Genomic DNA, 15,896 nt, shown 5'->3' with positions numbered 1-15,896 from the left:
TAAATTTCCCATAATATTTGGACACGTATTTTGAACTACAAAAATCACAAGATTAATTCATAAGAGCAAGTATAAATACTCTACTGTGGTATAAGGGCCAAACAGCAGATTCCATATTTTTATAAGTTACTTATTATCATAAGAAACACTCACAAAAATTTCCAGATTAATTGCATGATCCAATTATTTATTAAAAATCATAAACCACTGCCTTGCAAGCATTTAAATCACCATAAATTCATACATACAGCAATTAATGTGTAACATATTTTTCCTAGAGCCTAAACATCCATGCAGTGCCCATAAAACAAGTTTCATATTTTTTTGAGTTATATTTTAATTACTATGCATTTTACAATTTCCAGCAAAGACATGGATTAAATATAATTGCACAGGAAAGTTGCTCAAACATGACATGCAACCTAACCAAACTGCAGACCTGAGATTCTAGAACACATCAAAATTTATTTCACTAATTTTGGAGCTATAGATCTCAAGATATGGATTTTAGAACATTTAAACCATTTTCTGGAAATCATTTTTCTGAAAAACAATTCAAATCCACCCCGAGACCAGCTAGGTGCACCCGGTGCAGTGCACCCGCGGTCGTTGACAAGCGGACCCGCCTGCCAGCTGGGCCCGCTGGCCAGAGCATAGAGAGGGGAGAACTCCGGCGAGCCGGAGCTCACCGTCGGCGACCTCTTTCGGCGAATCAAACTGCTCTACGCATTCTACGGTTCAAGGCGAACTCAGCGCACCCTTTTGCGCGGCCTGAAACGGACCGGAGCAAGCCCGCCACCGGCCATGGCGGAGCGGCGGCACTGCTCACCGCCGTCCCGAGGCGCTGGCCCGGTAGAGCGCGACTGGCGTGGCTCGCGAGCGTCGTGGTGCCGAGGCGAGCACGACGCGCTAACTAAGCGGCACCAGGAGGCAGGGAGGCATGCAGACTACGCGCGCGGCGGGGGTGCTCCTCGCCGGAGAAGAAACCAGGACGAGCGGGGCTCACCGTGCCTCACCAAATGCTCGGAAGCGTGTTCCGCGACGGCAGAGCGAGGGCGAAGCTCGGGGGAGGACGAATCGGAGAATGGTGCACGCGCTGGGGGAGAACGGTCGAGGCGGAGCTCAGGCTCCAATGGCGACGGCGGCGCTCTGCGTGCACGAAGCAAGGGCGAGAGAGCGAGAGAGGGAGGGCTGGCGGGCGCAAATGGCAGCGAGGGCAGAGGTGGGAGCGGCCGGGCGCTCCTGGTGGCCGACCAGGGCGCGTCCAGGCGACCGCATGCTCGCCACGCGGCAGCCGAGCTCTGCCGGCTCGCCACGGCGTCGTGGCGCGGCCGTCCGCGCGTGGACACGGCGCGGGCGCGAGCGCGGGGAAGGGGAGAGCGCGGGCGGGCTGGGCCGGCTTCGGCCAGCGGGCCAGAAGTGAGGCCGTGGCCTGCTAGCGCCCCCCTTTTCCCTTTTCTATTTTTTTTGAATTTCCTTTTTCAAACTCTTTCTAAATTCATTTGGACCACTTTAAAATCATTTTCACCTTTTTCTCCCAAAATAAAGATTGTTCTAAAACAAAAACCCTACAACTTCGCTTTAAGTCGAATTCACAAATTCCAATTAGATTTTGAAATACAACTCAAAACTAGTTATAGGTTTTTAAATAAATCTATTTTGGGAAATTTAGTATAAAATCAATTTCTCAATTTCTATAGCTCCAAAAATATCACAAAATTACTCTTAAATATTCTAACACTCATTTCAACTTAATTTGGGCAATTCAAGAATTTAGAAGCAAGCATGATATTTGTAACATATTTAATTCTCATAAAATAAAGCACATAAAATCACACTTTGAATTATGTTTGTGCTCATGGGATGTGATGCTTATGCCATGCTTGATGAGGATGCCTATGAATGTTTTATGAGACTAAGAGCATGCTTAACACCTAGGGTGTTACAGAGGGTGACATGGGAGGGGGCTGTGAAGTCAAAGCCCCCGAGTCCCTCCTTTGGAAAGGAGATGGCGGCGATGCTTTGCCCTTTGGTCGAGGTGGAACAGGGGGCCGCGCTGTCCCCCTGCCAGCCCTTGGGGTCGAGCTTGAAGCTCCACGGGACCATCCCCTAGCACAGCGCGAACCAGAGGAATAGGCGATCTGATGAGGAATGTGCATGGGGAGAGCCGGACGAGTCCTCGCTTTAGCGGCAGGGTCAGAGATCCTAGACCTCTGATGCCCGCGCCGGGCTCCCCCTACATGATGTCCCGAGCGCCTCCCACACACTAGCTAGGGCGAGAGCGGCTCGGGATGCGGCTCAGCATCATCGCGAGATGAGAGGTGGACCATGTCATAGTCGGAGCCAAGAGACATGAACTCCAAACTCCCAAACCTCATGATGGTGCCAAGGCAAAGTGGGTGAAATCCATCCGCCATCCGGACTTTTCGTGGTGGAAATGGGGGAAACACGCATATGGCCTACGTCCAGTGAGAGAGTCGAAGCCTGTATTGCCTTGCACCCGAGAGTGCTTGTAGTAGGGGAGTACAAGCTAGTTGCAAGAGAGGGATATGTCCCAAGTCTAGTCTTAGAGAGTGAGTGGGGGTGTGCTCAGGGTCCTAAGTCCTCCAACTCTATGTGTGGATTGGAGTTGTTCATGTGTGTTGTCTGCGTGTTGGTCGTGTTGCACGTGTCCCTTAAGGGGTGCCCTACCTCCCCTTTTATAGTCGCAAGGGGTGGCAGGGTTTTTATATGTGTAAGTCGATAATTTATCCTTAGTGTGTAGTGGAGTAACAATGTCGTCCTTGTGGGGACAAGCTCTATGATCCTCCAAGGAGACAAGCTCTCCTTGCTAGCTTTGCCCTGCTCTACTACTGAATCTAAACTAAAGAACAAGTGTAGAGATGTGAGGTGTATTGCTCCAAATGATGGTGTGTGTGTTGAATGGTGTGGAGCCATCTATTTATAGCCCAACAATGACTGTTCATGGCGATCTAAAATTGGTAGGAGGTGAAACCATCCTATGCATGCCGCCATGCAACCGCCTAAAAAAAGTGGGCCCGAGTTGCCGCCACGGGGGATGCGCCCGCACCATTGGTGGGCCCTCCTGGCCACCGCCTTCGCGTGGTCGGTTCGTCTCTGGGCCCTGATCCTTCTCGTGGATACGGATGGATCCAGTTTGGTGTTTTGGTGGGCTTTTCCATTTATCTTTGATTTGCACCTTTTCTGAATACGCTTTCTTGAAGTGTGTGTTGACGGTTCTTAAGTATCAATTTTAATTATCAAATAAACAAGGGAAAGGACCAATATACAAACAATACCTAGAATTAGGGTTTGATCTGATAGAATTCCACGAGTTTTGTTGTTTATCTGTTTCTGCAGGGGGTTATTAGGAAATAGGGAAGAAAGGCCCACATGTCGGGATTACATAGAGATATTAACGCACCGCGCAATTTTCTACCATCTAGAAGACTCCAGAAGCCATGGGAACGAACGAGAAGGTGATCGGGCCCGGGGGCAGGGTGCTCGCCCTCCCCCCTAGGGCGCCCGCCCTGAAGTTGTGGCCAATCCCGTCCGACCTAAAGGATCAAGGATAACCGTTCAATCAATGTCGGTTTGATCCAACGGCCCACGTTTACCTGAGGGGACTATATAAGCAGACCCCCTGGCCCCTGGAGGAGATGATGTTCATCATAGAGTTGAGAGGAGCCCTCGAAGGAATACCTCTCCTCTAAATAGACATAGGGCTTAGCATCCAATGTGAGTAGAATTAGTTCTTCTAAGTTCTACTAGATTGAGAGAGATAGAGTGGAGGTGTAGATCGGAGGAAGCCCGGCCTATCGGTGTCTACTCCGAGGTTGTACCTACGGGATCAAGTTCTCCTAACCCGAAGCTTGCTCCTAGGATTCTTCAGTATTTCGACTTCTAATACTAGTAAGTTCTTGTTTTATTGTTCTTTGGTTTATGAGTTTACTTTAATCTCTTCGCGTAGAGTTTAGAGTAATCATCTCTAGCGTAGACGTGGTGTTTGGGCTAGGATACTCATAGATATCCCCTGACTAGCTGGACCGTGGTAGTAGCGAGGAACGTGACATTTCTGAGTTACCTTTGTAGACCATATCTCGTTAGCAGGAAGGATATGGTTTATAGGTGCGGGTTGAACATCCTTTGTGGTGTCTAGATTCCGTGAGCCTCCCCAATAGAACAGTAGATTATTGTTGATGGTCCTTAATGCTTATATTTAACCGTCAACTAATCATAGAAAAGGATCCAAATGCAACTGACACCTAGACTTAAGGATTTATCTGACAGAATTCCACAAGTTTTGGTGTTTGTCTATTTCTGCAGGGGGTTATAAGGAAATATGGAAGAAAGGCCAACATGTCGAGATTACATAGAGATATTAATGTGCTGCAAAATTATCTTATATCTAGAAGACTCCAGAAGCCACGGGAACGAATGGGAAGGCGATCGGGCCCGGGGGCAGGGCGCCTGCCCTGACCTAGAGTCCAATCAGGACTCTCTTTCGGGATTACGCTCCACCGACCTAAAGGATCAAGGATAACCGTTCAATCAATGACGGTTTGATCCGACGGCCCAGATTAATCTGAAAAGACTATATAAGCAAGGTCCCCTGGCCCCTGGAGAGCATACCTCTTCTACAGAATCAAAATTAGGGTTTCAATTCTTCATCCAAGTAGAGAGGATCCCTCCAGTTCATCTAGTTCTACCTCTAGTTCATCTAGTTCTAGTTCTAGTTCATCTAGTTCTAGTTCTAGTTCCTCTAGTTCTAGTTCTAGTTAGTTCTAGTTGTAATCTAGAAAATAGGGATAGAGAAGAGGAGAGCGGAGGAGGAGCCGGATCTGTCGGATCTTCCTCAACATTATACTTTTGCAGCATATGGTTCGTTCTTCATCGTTCTCCAAGTTCTTCAATTCATAAATCCTGAGTTCTTTAATTACTTTTATTTACATTCAAGTTATTTATTGGATTCCCGCTTGCATCAAGTGCTATAGTCTTTATAACGCTAGAGTAGTTAATAGATTAGACGTGGTGTTTAGTCTTGCAATTACCTGGAATTGCACCCAATCCTGCGGATTGTTGTGGTAGCCCTAGAGTAGTGACAGCCCTAATGGTCGACATATTCCACCTCGTTCGGGTCGGTGTTTGTAGGACCGTAGTCAGAGCTTCCTAGCCCCATTCTCATCTCTTTATGTGGTTAGTGTTCTGATGTCCCAAAATAAATAATCTTTGAAGTAATTCTTGATTCTTAGATCAACTAGAGAACTCTTAGGAAACTTCCTCTCTTCCCACCAAAAAATAAATATATAGTTATCCTTGGGCGATCTTGAATCTTAATTAGTACACTCACGTTCCCTGTGGGAAATCGATACTCTGGAATACTCCCGGGTGAAGGCTACAACGGTATCCGTGCGCTTGCGGATTCTTTCTGTTTGCGTTTAAAATACCCAACAAGCTTTCTGGCGCCGTTGCCGGGGAACGGTAGCTGTGCTAGTTTCGAACCAAGTCGTCCGTGTATCCTTTTTCTTTTCCTTTTTTAATCACACTCACCTTACCATTTTCACGATACCACATGGATTTTACTCCAAACATTAATGAGCATGGAATTTATTTAATAGCCACTTCATTTGCTCCATGCTCATATGTAACATCTTCCCAATCCATTGGTCTCTCCAACATCACTACATTCGAGATCTCCAACCCCCTCTTCCTTTCTATTTATGAAAACTTTAAAAGGGTGGTTGTCGATGCATATGTCTATAAAAAATATTGTAGATCTCGTTGAGTTGATCTTGATATAGGTCAGCATTGGAGGGGAAACCACTTCACTGACATAAATTGATGGTTTCCCAAGGACAAGCTTAGTGTCCTAAAATAAGAACTCGTCAGATCGTAACATGAGCTTTTAATTATTTACAACATTACCTTGTGTATTGAGCATATAAGGATAATTGTAAAAAAAAGTCCTTCGAGTATTCTTGTCACTAACCTTTCCACGATTGGAGCAAGAAGATCGGATGAATGACAAGCATAAGGTATGTCCAACCAATCATCATACAACATTGAATTAAATTCATCCAAACTTGAATTTTGCAAAATTCAAGCTTGGGGGAGTACTTTACATAAAAACATCCTTTAACATGTTGCTATGTTGGTTGTGCCTACTTTTGAGACATGCTCAATTTGTTAAATACTAATCACACTACTTTATCTCCACTTGAGTAGATCTCTATAAATGCTCTCATGCTACCTTTATTTGCTTTAGTATATGTCTAGGTTTGGAGTAGTTTCATTTATCTCTTAATTAAGCATGGTGCTTAGTTTAGGAATGATGATCTTACTTCCAAGGGATTTTAAATTAAGCATGGTGCTTAGGTTAAAATGCCCTCCTAAATCAAATTAGACATGGTGTCTAGGTTGATTTTTGAGCCGATAGTATGCTATAGTAGATATGGGATATTTTGTTGGACTAACCCCTACAGGAAAACTTTCAATATTGACTTGGGAAGTCCTGAGATAAACCCACATTGGAGACAAAGAGAGAGACACATGGAGTTTAACAATTTACACAAGGAAGGCATAGCTCACAAGAGATGATCCATGGAGGGTGCCACAAACATGATGCACAAAAGCTAAGAAAGGAAAGCTTGCACAAGGTGATACTGTACCATCACTCTTCAAGTAAGGTAACATCTTAAGGTACTTGACTATCACTTTTATAAGCTTCTCCTTGGTTCTAGCGTTCACATGAGTAATCTGATCTGACAAATATTTTAAATGCTACACTCATATTTAATATGTTTACAACTCTAGATTAACCAACCCAATCGATTTAATATGTTTAGTCCTTCCACTATTGTGATCACACACTCCTAATCATATGAGCTAAAATGTTGCACACTCAATCTTTGGAAGATATATAAAAAAACATAACTATAGATAGATTATCTTTCCATTAGGTTGAGCAATCTGATCTGACAAATGTTTTAAATGCTACACTCATATTATCCATCAACTTTGTCTTGCTCACTATGCTTAAGGTTAGAGAAGAACAAATACACTTTTGGTTCTGTTGGTGTTTTCCACCAACAGGGCCCATGCACTTGATCTCTGCCTTGTCTCTATGAGCAGGTACACTTCGAGCTAAATATGAAGGAGTTTTACAACTCCTAGATTCCACCAAGTGAAGAACCTAGATCTACGAGCACAAAAACACTAGAGTAACCCCGTTGTGGAAGTAATTACTGACCTTCTGCCGGTGAAGAGAGGCGATCCAAGACGCACTGTCATCCCGATCTCCATCAGCATGGTGAACTTCCTAGAAGCACTCTGCGACTTTGGCTCCAGCGTCAACATTATGCCCAGGGTACTCTATGAAAAATTCTTTACACATCCTTTATTAGAAACAGCCATGTGTTTGTAGCTTGCAGATCGTACGCTAAATTTTCCAAAGGGAATATTGAAGAACATCTACGTCCGAGTTGGTACCTTATACGCTCCAGCAGACTTTGTGGTGATAGAGACTGGTATTGATGAGAGGGCACCCATCATCCTAGGGAGGCCATTCCTGAACACCTCGGGAGCTGTCATCTACGCTAGTGCTGCCAAGATCAGTTTCTACATCAAGGGGAGGAAGGAGATGTTTTCCTTCAAGAACAAGACTACACATATCTCAGAGCAATCCCGACATGAGCCAAGGAAGAGGACAAACAGGAGGAACAGGAATAAGCAAATGTGGACTAAGTCAGCTAAGATGGTCACTACAGTTCAAGGAGGTCAAGATCGTCGACTTAAGTCACCGTTTCTGATAAAAAAGGACGACTCAGTCACCTATCAGCTCCTGTTCGGAACCATGCCCCTAAAACCGACATACATTCAGCTCCAGATGGCAGATCAGACATTCCGAAAGATTGAAGGTTATTGACATGGGAGAAGACGAGTACAATCCAACCATCATCCTTGGAAGACCGTTCCTCGGCACCGTTAAAGCAATCATCTACATTGGAACCAGAGAAGTCCACATGCACTTCCCCTTTGAGAAGGTACGCCACTATTTTACTGACCCTAACTATATAGTTGAACACTCTAAGCAGGTCAGAACAAGAAGACGACGCAACCGCAATCAGAGAAGGCAAATCATCAAGGACGGATGGGCAGACTACGAAGGAGAAGTGGTAATGTCTGAAGACATACAAATTGCATAGAACTGTCCTAAGGAGACCGTAGCACCGAGTCAGAAGTGGAGAGAGAAGATAGTTATACATGAAGAGCAGGCGCCGCCGGAACCACCGACTACGTCATCTAGCGAATCCCAGGATGACTGAGAAAATGGAGAGTCCCGTTCGGAGGACTTAAAAACACCGAACGCCTTGCCAAGAGGTAAACTTGGTAGTTATCCTTTTCCTTTCAATTATTTAAAATAGTTTGCTTAGTTAATCAGGTTCATATCATCTTGAAAATAAAATAAAAATGTTAAAAAAATAGTAAGCCCCATGTGAGTATATGAGTGGCATAAACCCCATAAGTACATTCACTGTGGTGGCATAAAAATAAAATAAATATATTCATGTCCTATAAAAATGTAAATTTATGATCCTATTAAAGAGAGTAACATTTATTGAGGAGGCTCAACACGATAAAGGCTAAGAGATTTTATGCTAACACTTAACCAGTTCCACAAAACTTTGTTGTCTATTTGAGCTCCACAGAATTCAAGGATCAAAGAAGACTAAGCAGACGGAGGACATCCTGATCGCTGTGAGGGTGCTACCGACATTCAAATACACCACCGCCACCTGCTAGCTACATCAGAAGAAATTATGTCAAGATCCAGCTTGGGGGAGAGCACCCTCATTTATCCAGCTAAGTGTTCTACTCACGTTTATACTTTACTCAAATAATAAAAAGTTACATAATCATAAAAACCCAAATAAAGATTTTGTGCTTTTATATATATATCTTTGCTTAGTTTGCTAAATAAATAAATAAATAAAGTTTGCTATGAACCCTCATGATAAGCTCTCACATGGAAATGATGAATAGTTGCTTTGCCATGACTAGTTCTCAAAATTGAAATCTCTCTCAAGTTTAGGCATGACTGTTATTAATTAAGATTTGCTCTAAACCTGAACTTGTGGGAAGATTACATGATCTAAAGTCTAAGGCGTTAATGGATACGATACGGGAAGGTTGAGCTGCTGTTTATCTGTTCCTAGAGATGCTAGAATTCTGGAGAATTTTATCTTTGAAAATCTTTAAAATGTTGCATGATGAGTTCCTGTATGATGAGAATTTAAATTCCTACCACAGCCATATATACATGCTTATGTACATTGAGTGTGGTCAAGCTGTGTAGACCCTTAGGAGCTTGTCATGTGGTTAAATCAAGATTCACTTGCACGTTCACTCACACATGTTGCTTCTACTCTGGAAGTACGCATCCACATATATCCACCCATTTCCATCTCCAGAACCACCCAAAAATATTCTACTCCTAATCCGGGAGAGAATAGCCAAAAACATTATCCTATCTCTGTTATTCCCTGTGAAATAAATGCTCGAGATATTTTGGTTACTACCACTTGTTACATTATTCCAGGATGGTGAGTGCTCTAAAAAAAGTGAATATGAGGAAATAAAAAGGGGCAAGTGCCCGGAACCTCGAAAGAAAAGAAAAAGTGAGACGAGAGGTAAAAATGGACAAGTGTCCGACAGTAGAATTAGGGGTACAAGATACCCACCTGAGAGAAATGAAAAATAAAATATAGAGCATCTCATTCTCCTCAAAAAGTTTCAAAAGAGCAAGGTATGTATCCCCCCAAAAGAGCACAAGTAGAATTAGACTTTCACCATTGTTATCACCATCATCACCATACACCATTCATTCGCCACACATGCACATCTTGATTTGACTTATTGACTTGTTCTTTTGGATCCATGGTTTGACTATGCAATAAATGTCTTGTAAGTATGTATTAGCTGTCTCACACCTATGAGCTCCAGATATCAAAACCTTATTAGAGTAGGGTAAGAGAGAAGGCAATGCCACTATGCCTCATACCAAAAATATCACATACTTTGAGATAGGGCATACACCATTATTGCCTTGGTAAGGATCCAGAAATACCACAAAAGAGAGACTAGAGAGAGTCATACAAGGAATCTCTGAGTTTTATCTGAAAATCTGCAAAAACTCCAGAGCTATAGTTAATCGAAGAACAAGAGACATTGCGCTTGACTAGACCGTTCTATCTTTTAACTGCTCAAGACACAAGTGACGGTTGCAAGCCCCATGGTGGAAGGTAAAATGAGTAAGTTTAAATCATTACAGTTTACCCTAACCTAGAGATATGATCTTGTTTGAACGCATGTGTACCTTTAAGGCATAAAACCACTGCAGAAACTCTTGAGTTCATCTTTGCTCAGGGACGAGCAAAGGTTAAGCTTGGGGAGCTTGTTGACGGTCCTTAATGCTCATATTTAACAATCAACTAATCATGGAAAAGGATCCAAATGCAACTGACACCTAGACTTAGGGATTTATCTGACAGAATTCCACAAGTTTTGGTGTTTGTCTATTTCTGCAGGGGGTTATCAGGAAATACGCAAGAAAGGCCCACACGTCGGGATTACATAGAGATATTAAAGTGTCGTGCAATTATCTTACATCTAGAAGACTCCAGAAGCCACGGGAACGAACGGGAAGGCGATCGGGCCCAGGTGTAGGGCACCCGCCCTGACCTAGAGTCCAATCAGGACTCTCTTTTGGGATTATGCTCCACCGACCTAAAGGATCAAGGATAACCGTTCAATCAATGTCAGTTCGATCCGACGGCCCAGATTCATCTGAAAAGACTATATAAGCAAGGTCCCCAGGCCACTGGAGAGCATACCTCTTCTACAGAATCAAAGTTAGGGTTTCAGTTCTTCATCCAAGTAGAGAGGATCCCTCTAGTTCATCTAGTTCTACCTCTAGTTCATCTAGTTCTAGTTCTAGTTCTAGTTCCTCTAGTTCTAGTTCTAGTTCTAGTTAGTTCTAGTTGTAATCTAGAAAATAGGGAGAGAGAAGAGGAGAGCGGAGGAGGAGCCAGATCTGTCGGATCTTCCTCAACATTATACTTTTGCAGCAACTGGTTCGTTCTTCATCGTTCTCCAAGTTCTTCAATTCATAATTCCTGAGTTCTTTAATTACTTTTATTTACATTCAAGTTACTTTTATTGTGTTCCCAAATATCCACAGTGCGTTTTCTCGTGTCTTTTGCGCCTTTCCACGTGTCATACCTAAAATTGATATTTACAACAAAACTTGTGGAAAGGTTAGTTCAAAGCCCTACCATCTATTTATTTTATTTATTAAAATGATGTTTACAATTATAAGATAAGGGGTACGAACAACTTCCCCACACTTGGTCCTTTGCTCGTCCTCGAGTGAAGGCACTAAAGACCAAATGGGTTCATCTTCCCTGTCAAAAGAATCTGCATACAGGTTATTCCCATCTTCACCTGGATTTATGAACTTCAAAGTGTCTACCAAGCTATCTTGGGTAATTGAAATATGGAACAACCTGCATTCCAATCCTCTTACATAGTCCCTGCGCAGAAACTTGGGGTTTTGCAAGATTTTGAAAAATAAAGATAGCATATGTTTCTTGAATGATGCTCTCAAGTCCCTCCTAATATGTGAGTGGTTCCTTACCAAGGCATAAAGAGTTGATGCCTTCTTTTTGATCATCCTACTTCTAAAAGGCTTATCAGGAGTTTTGGGTAGGTAAGATGGTGGAACTTACTTACCCTGCATATGTTGTCGAGTCAAACCTAGGACCATACCGGAGGAAGTGCGCCATACCCTTAGATCAGAATGTGCAAGTGTGTGGAATTTTGGTGGAATCCTATCACTACTTTTATTGCAACATTCCTTGCATCAAGACTCTCTTTTGAAATAAGATGAAAAACATGAGAGGATATGAGCTATAACACAAATTTTTTTTATTTTTTTATTTTTTTGGATGGGTATGAATCTTTCCCCGTTTTGCCACTTTGGCTTTTCTCATAATAATAATTTATATATATATAGCCCATTCCTATGATTCTGATGAAAATGAAAGAGAGCTTTATGATAACAAATGCAAGGAATGTATATGAATGCACAATTCTTAGGGTGAGATATTGGCATTTTTATTTGGTGGATATATGTGCGCAACCCTTAGTGTAGGAGTTGGCAAAATTTTGGGTAGATGGAGAAAGCATGTTGTGCGCGACTTCTCAGTGTGAGAGTTGCTTTTGTGGGTGCAAGTGAATTCTGATCTTAGAGGCACGAAACATCTCTCGACAGCGGTCCAAAAATTTGACCAAACTCAACGCAGAGCAAGCAGCGTATGTAGAAGGTTTAATCATGAACAAATATTTGGCCATGGTAGGAATAAAGCTTGATCATTCAAGAAACTTGCTATTGAATTTTGCTTTTAATAAAAGAAAACCCAAGTACTTTGCAAGAACGAGCAAGCATCATGTCATCCTACTATATCACATACGTCAATTACTTAGATAAAATGGGGTCCCTATAACAAGTGTTCATAAATCTCTAGGGATGTTAGCTAAGAATAACAAGTATGCAAAAACATATTTGAACATAGGAGACATGTTCGATGGAGTACGAAGGTAAAATCATTTTAAACATTTCATTTGAAATTCTTTTTGGGGGAAGTGGGTTTGCACAAACTGAGATTTTTCATTGAATAGTCCTTCCCCCACACTTTTTTTTCTTTCCTGTCATGATTAGTCATAATATATATAGAAAACAAGTGCACAAGATAAACAAACTTTTTTATTGATAACTTTGAATAGGCACATTACATTGGAAGGGAAAAAATATTTGCAACAATAATATTGTGAAATGGAAAAATGTGCCTAAACAAAGATTCGTGCAGGACGTGTGTTCTAAAGATCTTCAACAAGGCGATCAACACCTAAGGCTTCAGCTACCTTTCTAAGTTTAGTATTAAACTTGAAGCGAAACCTATTAACATCATCACAGAGGTTCCTAATCTCAGTGTTCTTTTCCTCTAGGTCGTCTTCTAAAACCCCTAACTCAGCACGTAGGCTAGCCTGCTTAGCTAAAAGCTCAGCTATGATATTGGGATCATCTTCTTCATTGTTGCTCTCGTACTGTACTGCACGACGCTTGATTGACGGCTGTGGCAAGTGCCTCCTGATCCTAGGGAGAGTAGTGGATGATTCCGTCTTCTTGGCCTTGCCACCCATCTTGCTACCACCATGATTTCCTTGCCTATCACCACTAGGGGCATTTCTCTTATGTCCTATGTTGCTAGTGGATGAACGAGTCGTAGCGGGTATGTTGGCGGTGCTATTGGTGGGCGCTTTGTGGTTTGCTGGTAACAACGCTAACGACTTTCTCTTCTCAACATGGACCTCCTTGCTAGAACTCTCTTGGTAAGGTGCTATGTCTAGATTGGCTATGGTCTTGGGAGCATTGATCTGCGAGAGGGCATAGCTAGACATGGTCACTACTGAAGAATGGGAGAGCTTAGCAATCTTCACAAGAGGGAGATGAGAAATGGTTGGTGTGAGAAGAGAAGAGGCCTATGGAGGATTTTATAGGTGCTAACGTAGTCTCTGATCTGGAAACAACTTGATCGTAACCATGGACATGATGCTAATCAATCCAAAAGAGGAAGGGAAAAAGATTGGGGCCGATTGGCGGACCTGGGGGTGCGGCCGCACCACTGGGTTCACCAGTCGGCCTCAGTCTTTCAGGTATTTCTTTCCTTCTCTGAGTATTTCGCGATCCTAGTTACGATCAATCGTGATGCGCAGTGGAATCAGAGTGATAGTGTGTGGGATAGAGTTTTGAATTTTGAAAACTTTCTAAAAGCTATCACACTATCGTGCATTTATGAGTGATTGATACCCATGATCACAAAGATTAAAAAATGAAGAAAAGATCATAGGGGCAATATGGACTACTCATAAATACCACAAATGCACCATTTATTCAAAACATAAATAGAAAGAATTTATTCAAAGTAAATAAATAAGTAAAAATAATATATATATTTATATATTTTTTTATAAGTAAAAACATACTTAGAGATAACTTACCGATTTACCTTCGGCAAGGGCTCATCTTTATAGTCCGTTGAGCGGGACTCTTCTCCCATTACTTCTTGCTTGATGATGGCACATCTGTCTTGGGAGGAGTAGACGGTTGCACCTGCTTGGGCCTCCACTTTAGCAGTATCACCTTTGGAGGTGTGGAAGTTTGTTCAACGTTCTGCATTGGTTTCCACACCTGCTTCCGTTGTGAAGGCTTGGGGACTTTGTCCCTCTTTTCATTCTTTTTAAGAGCTATTTTCTTTTTCTTCTCCTTATTATTTTTCTTAGGAGCTGCCTTTTCTTTTGGTTCCGGCTTTTTCTTAGATATTTTTGTATTTTTAATATGTTGAGGCTGGATCACAACCTGCCTGATGCCTTGGGGGTTTGGCCCATAGAGGATGCATATCATGTTGCACTCTTGTTGACGGCGTGGCCTGAACTCGAACTTTTCTTCTTGGTCATTAATGTTGAAGCGGATTTCTCTAGCCCCAACATCAATCTATGCTCCAGCCGTACTCCAGAATTGTCTTCCCAGGATTAGTGGTGTTTCTTTAGTGAGCTCCATGTTGAGCACCACAAAATCCACTGGAACATAGTATCCTCTAATCTTGATAGGGATGTCTTGAGCAATCCCTGCCAGGTACCGGACTGACAAGTCTGCCAACTGGAGTGTCATGGTGGTTGGCTCCAAGTTGGTGAAGTTTAGCCTGTCAAAGGCTGATTTTAGCATGACGCTCACACTCGCCCCCAAATCACATAGGGCGTGGTCGAATTGCTGGGCCCCAATTGAGCAAGAGATTGTGGGGCACCTAGGATCCTGCTTCTTCTCGGGCAGCTCATTGAGTATAGCTGCGCTACATTCTTCAGTCAGCTTGACAACTTTAGTGGACGGCAATGGTCGCTTCTTGTTGATGATGTCCTTGATGAACTTGGAGTAGAACGGAATATGCAAGGCATCCATCAACGGTACACTGACGTGCGTCTTTTCGACCATTTCCACGAAGCAGAGGAACTGTTCATTTCCGTCCTTCTTCTTCCTCCTTTCTCTTGTGGGAAAGGGTAGAATCGTGGTGTCCCCATAGTTGTTTGGGGTCGTCTCGTCTTCCATGGATTCTTCTGATGGTTGAGCCAGCCCTTCTACCTCCTCCTGTTGCCGTGGCGCCCTTCCTATCTTATGGTTAGGATAAGGGGGTCACGAGTGGTCTTACCTCCTCTCGTGGTCACCGCATTTACATTTTTCACAGAATCAGGAGAAACAACAACTTTAGCGACAGAAGCAAGCTGAGCCACTTTGAACTCGATCTTCTTATTAAAAGCTAGCTGATCTCTAACAGAAAGGGTCAGGCCATCAAGCTTTGTATTTATGTTGACAAACATTTGATCATTTTCAGAAAGCTTTTTAACAAGATTTTCATTGATTTTGGCCTGACCTAGCACAAGATCTTTCAGTGAAGGCTGGGAGTAATTAAAACTGGAGTAATTACCTTGGGGGCGGTTCTGGTTGTTCCACCCATTACCTTGCTATTGTTGGCGGAACCCATTGTTGATTAACAATGCGTCCTCCTAGGTTCCAGGGCAATTGATCCCCATGTGGCCAACATTCCCACATTCCTCACACCTCATGCGTGAGTCGATTGCCTGGCCATGGTGGTTGAAACGGATGGTGCAGGGGTGATTGGTTCGACTGTCGGCAGCATGGCAGAGGAAGAAACGGCACGAGTCCTTTTCTTTCTTAGGAGTGGCTCCGGATTGCTGTTGAAGTTTGTCGGTAAGTTGAAACCGCT

At 43.0% G+C, this 15,896-nt stretch overlaps 1 protein-coding gene across 1 annotated transcript; it reads right to left on the bottom strand.

Moving 5' to 3' along the window:
- Positions 14,612–15,220, bottom strand: LOC110434773. The gene has a single exon (XM_021459498.1). It carries the CDS (start codon positions 15,218–15,220, stop codon positions 14,612–14,614), a length of 609 nt encoding a protein of 202 aa, XP_021315173.1.

Source organism: Sorghum bicolor, chromosome 4, assembly GCF_000003195.3.
Source record: "Sorghum bicolor cultivar BTx623 chromosome 4, Sorghum_bicolor_NCBIv3, whole genome shotgun sequence".
Classification (NCBI taxonomy): domain Eukaryota; kingdom Viridiplantae; phylum Streptophyta; class Magnoliopsida; order Poales; family Poaceae; genus Sorghum; species Sorghum bicolor.
This window is presented reverse-complemented; position numbering and strand designations above follow the sequence as displayed.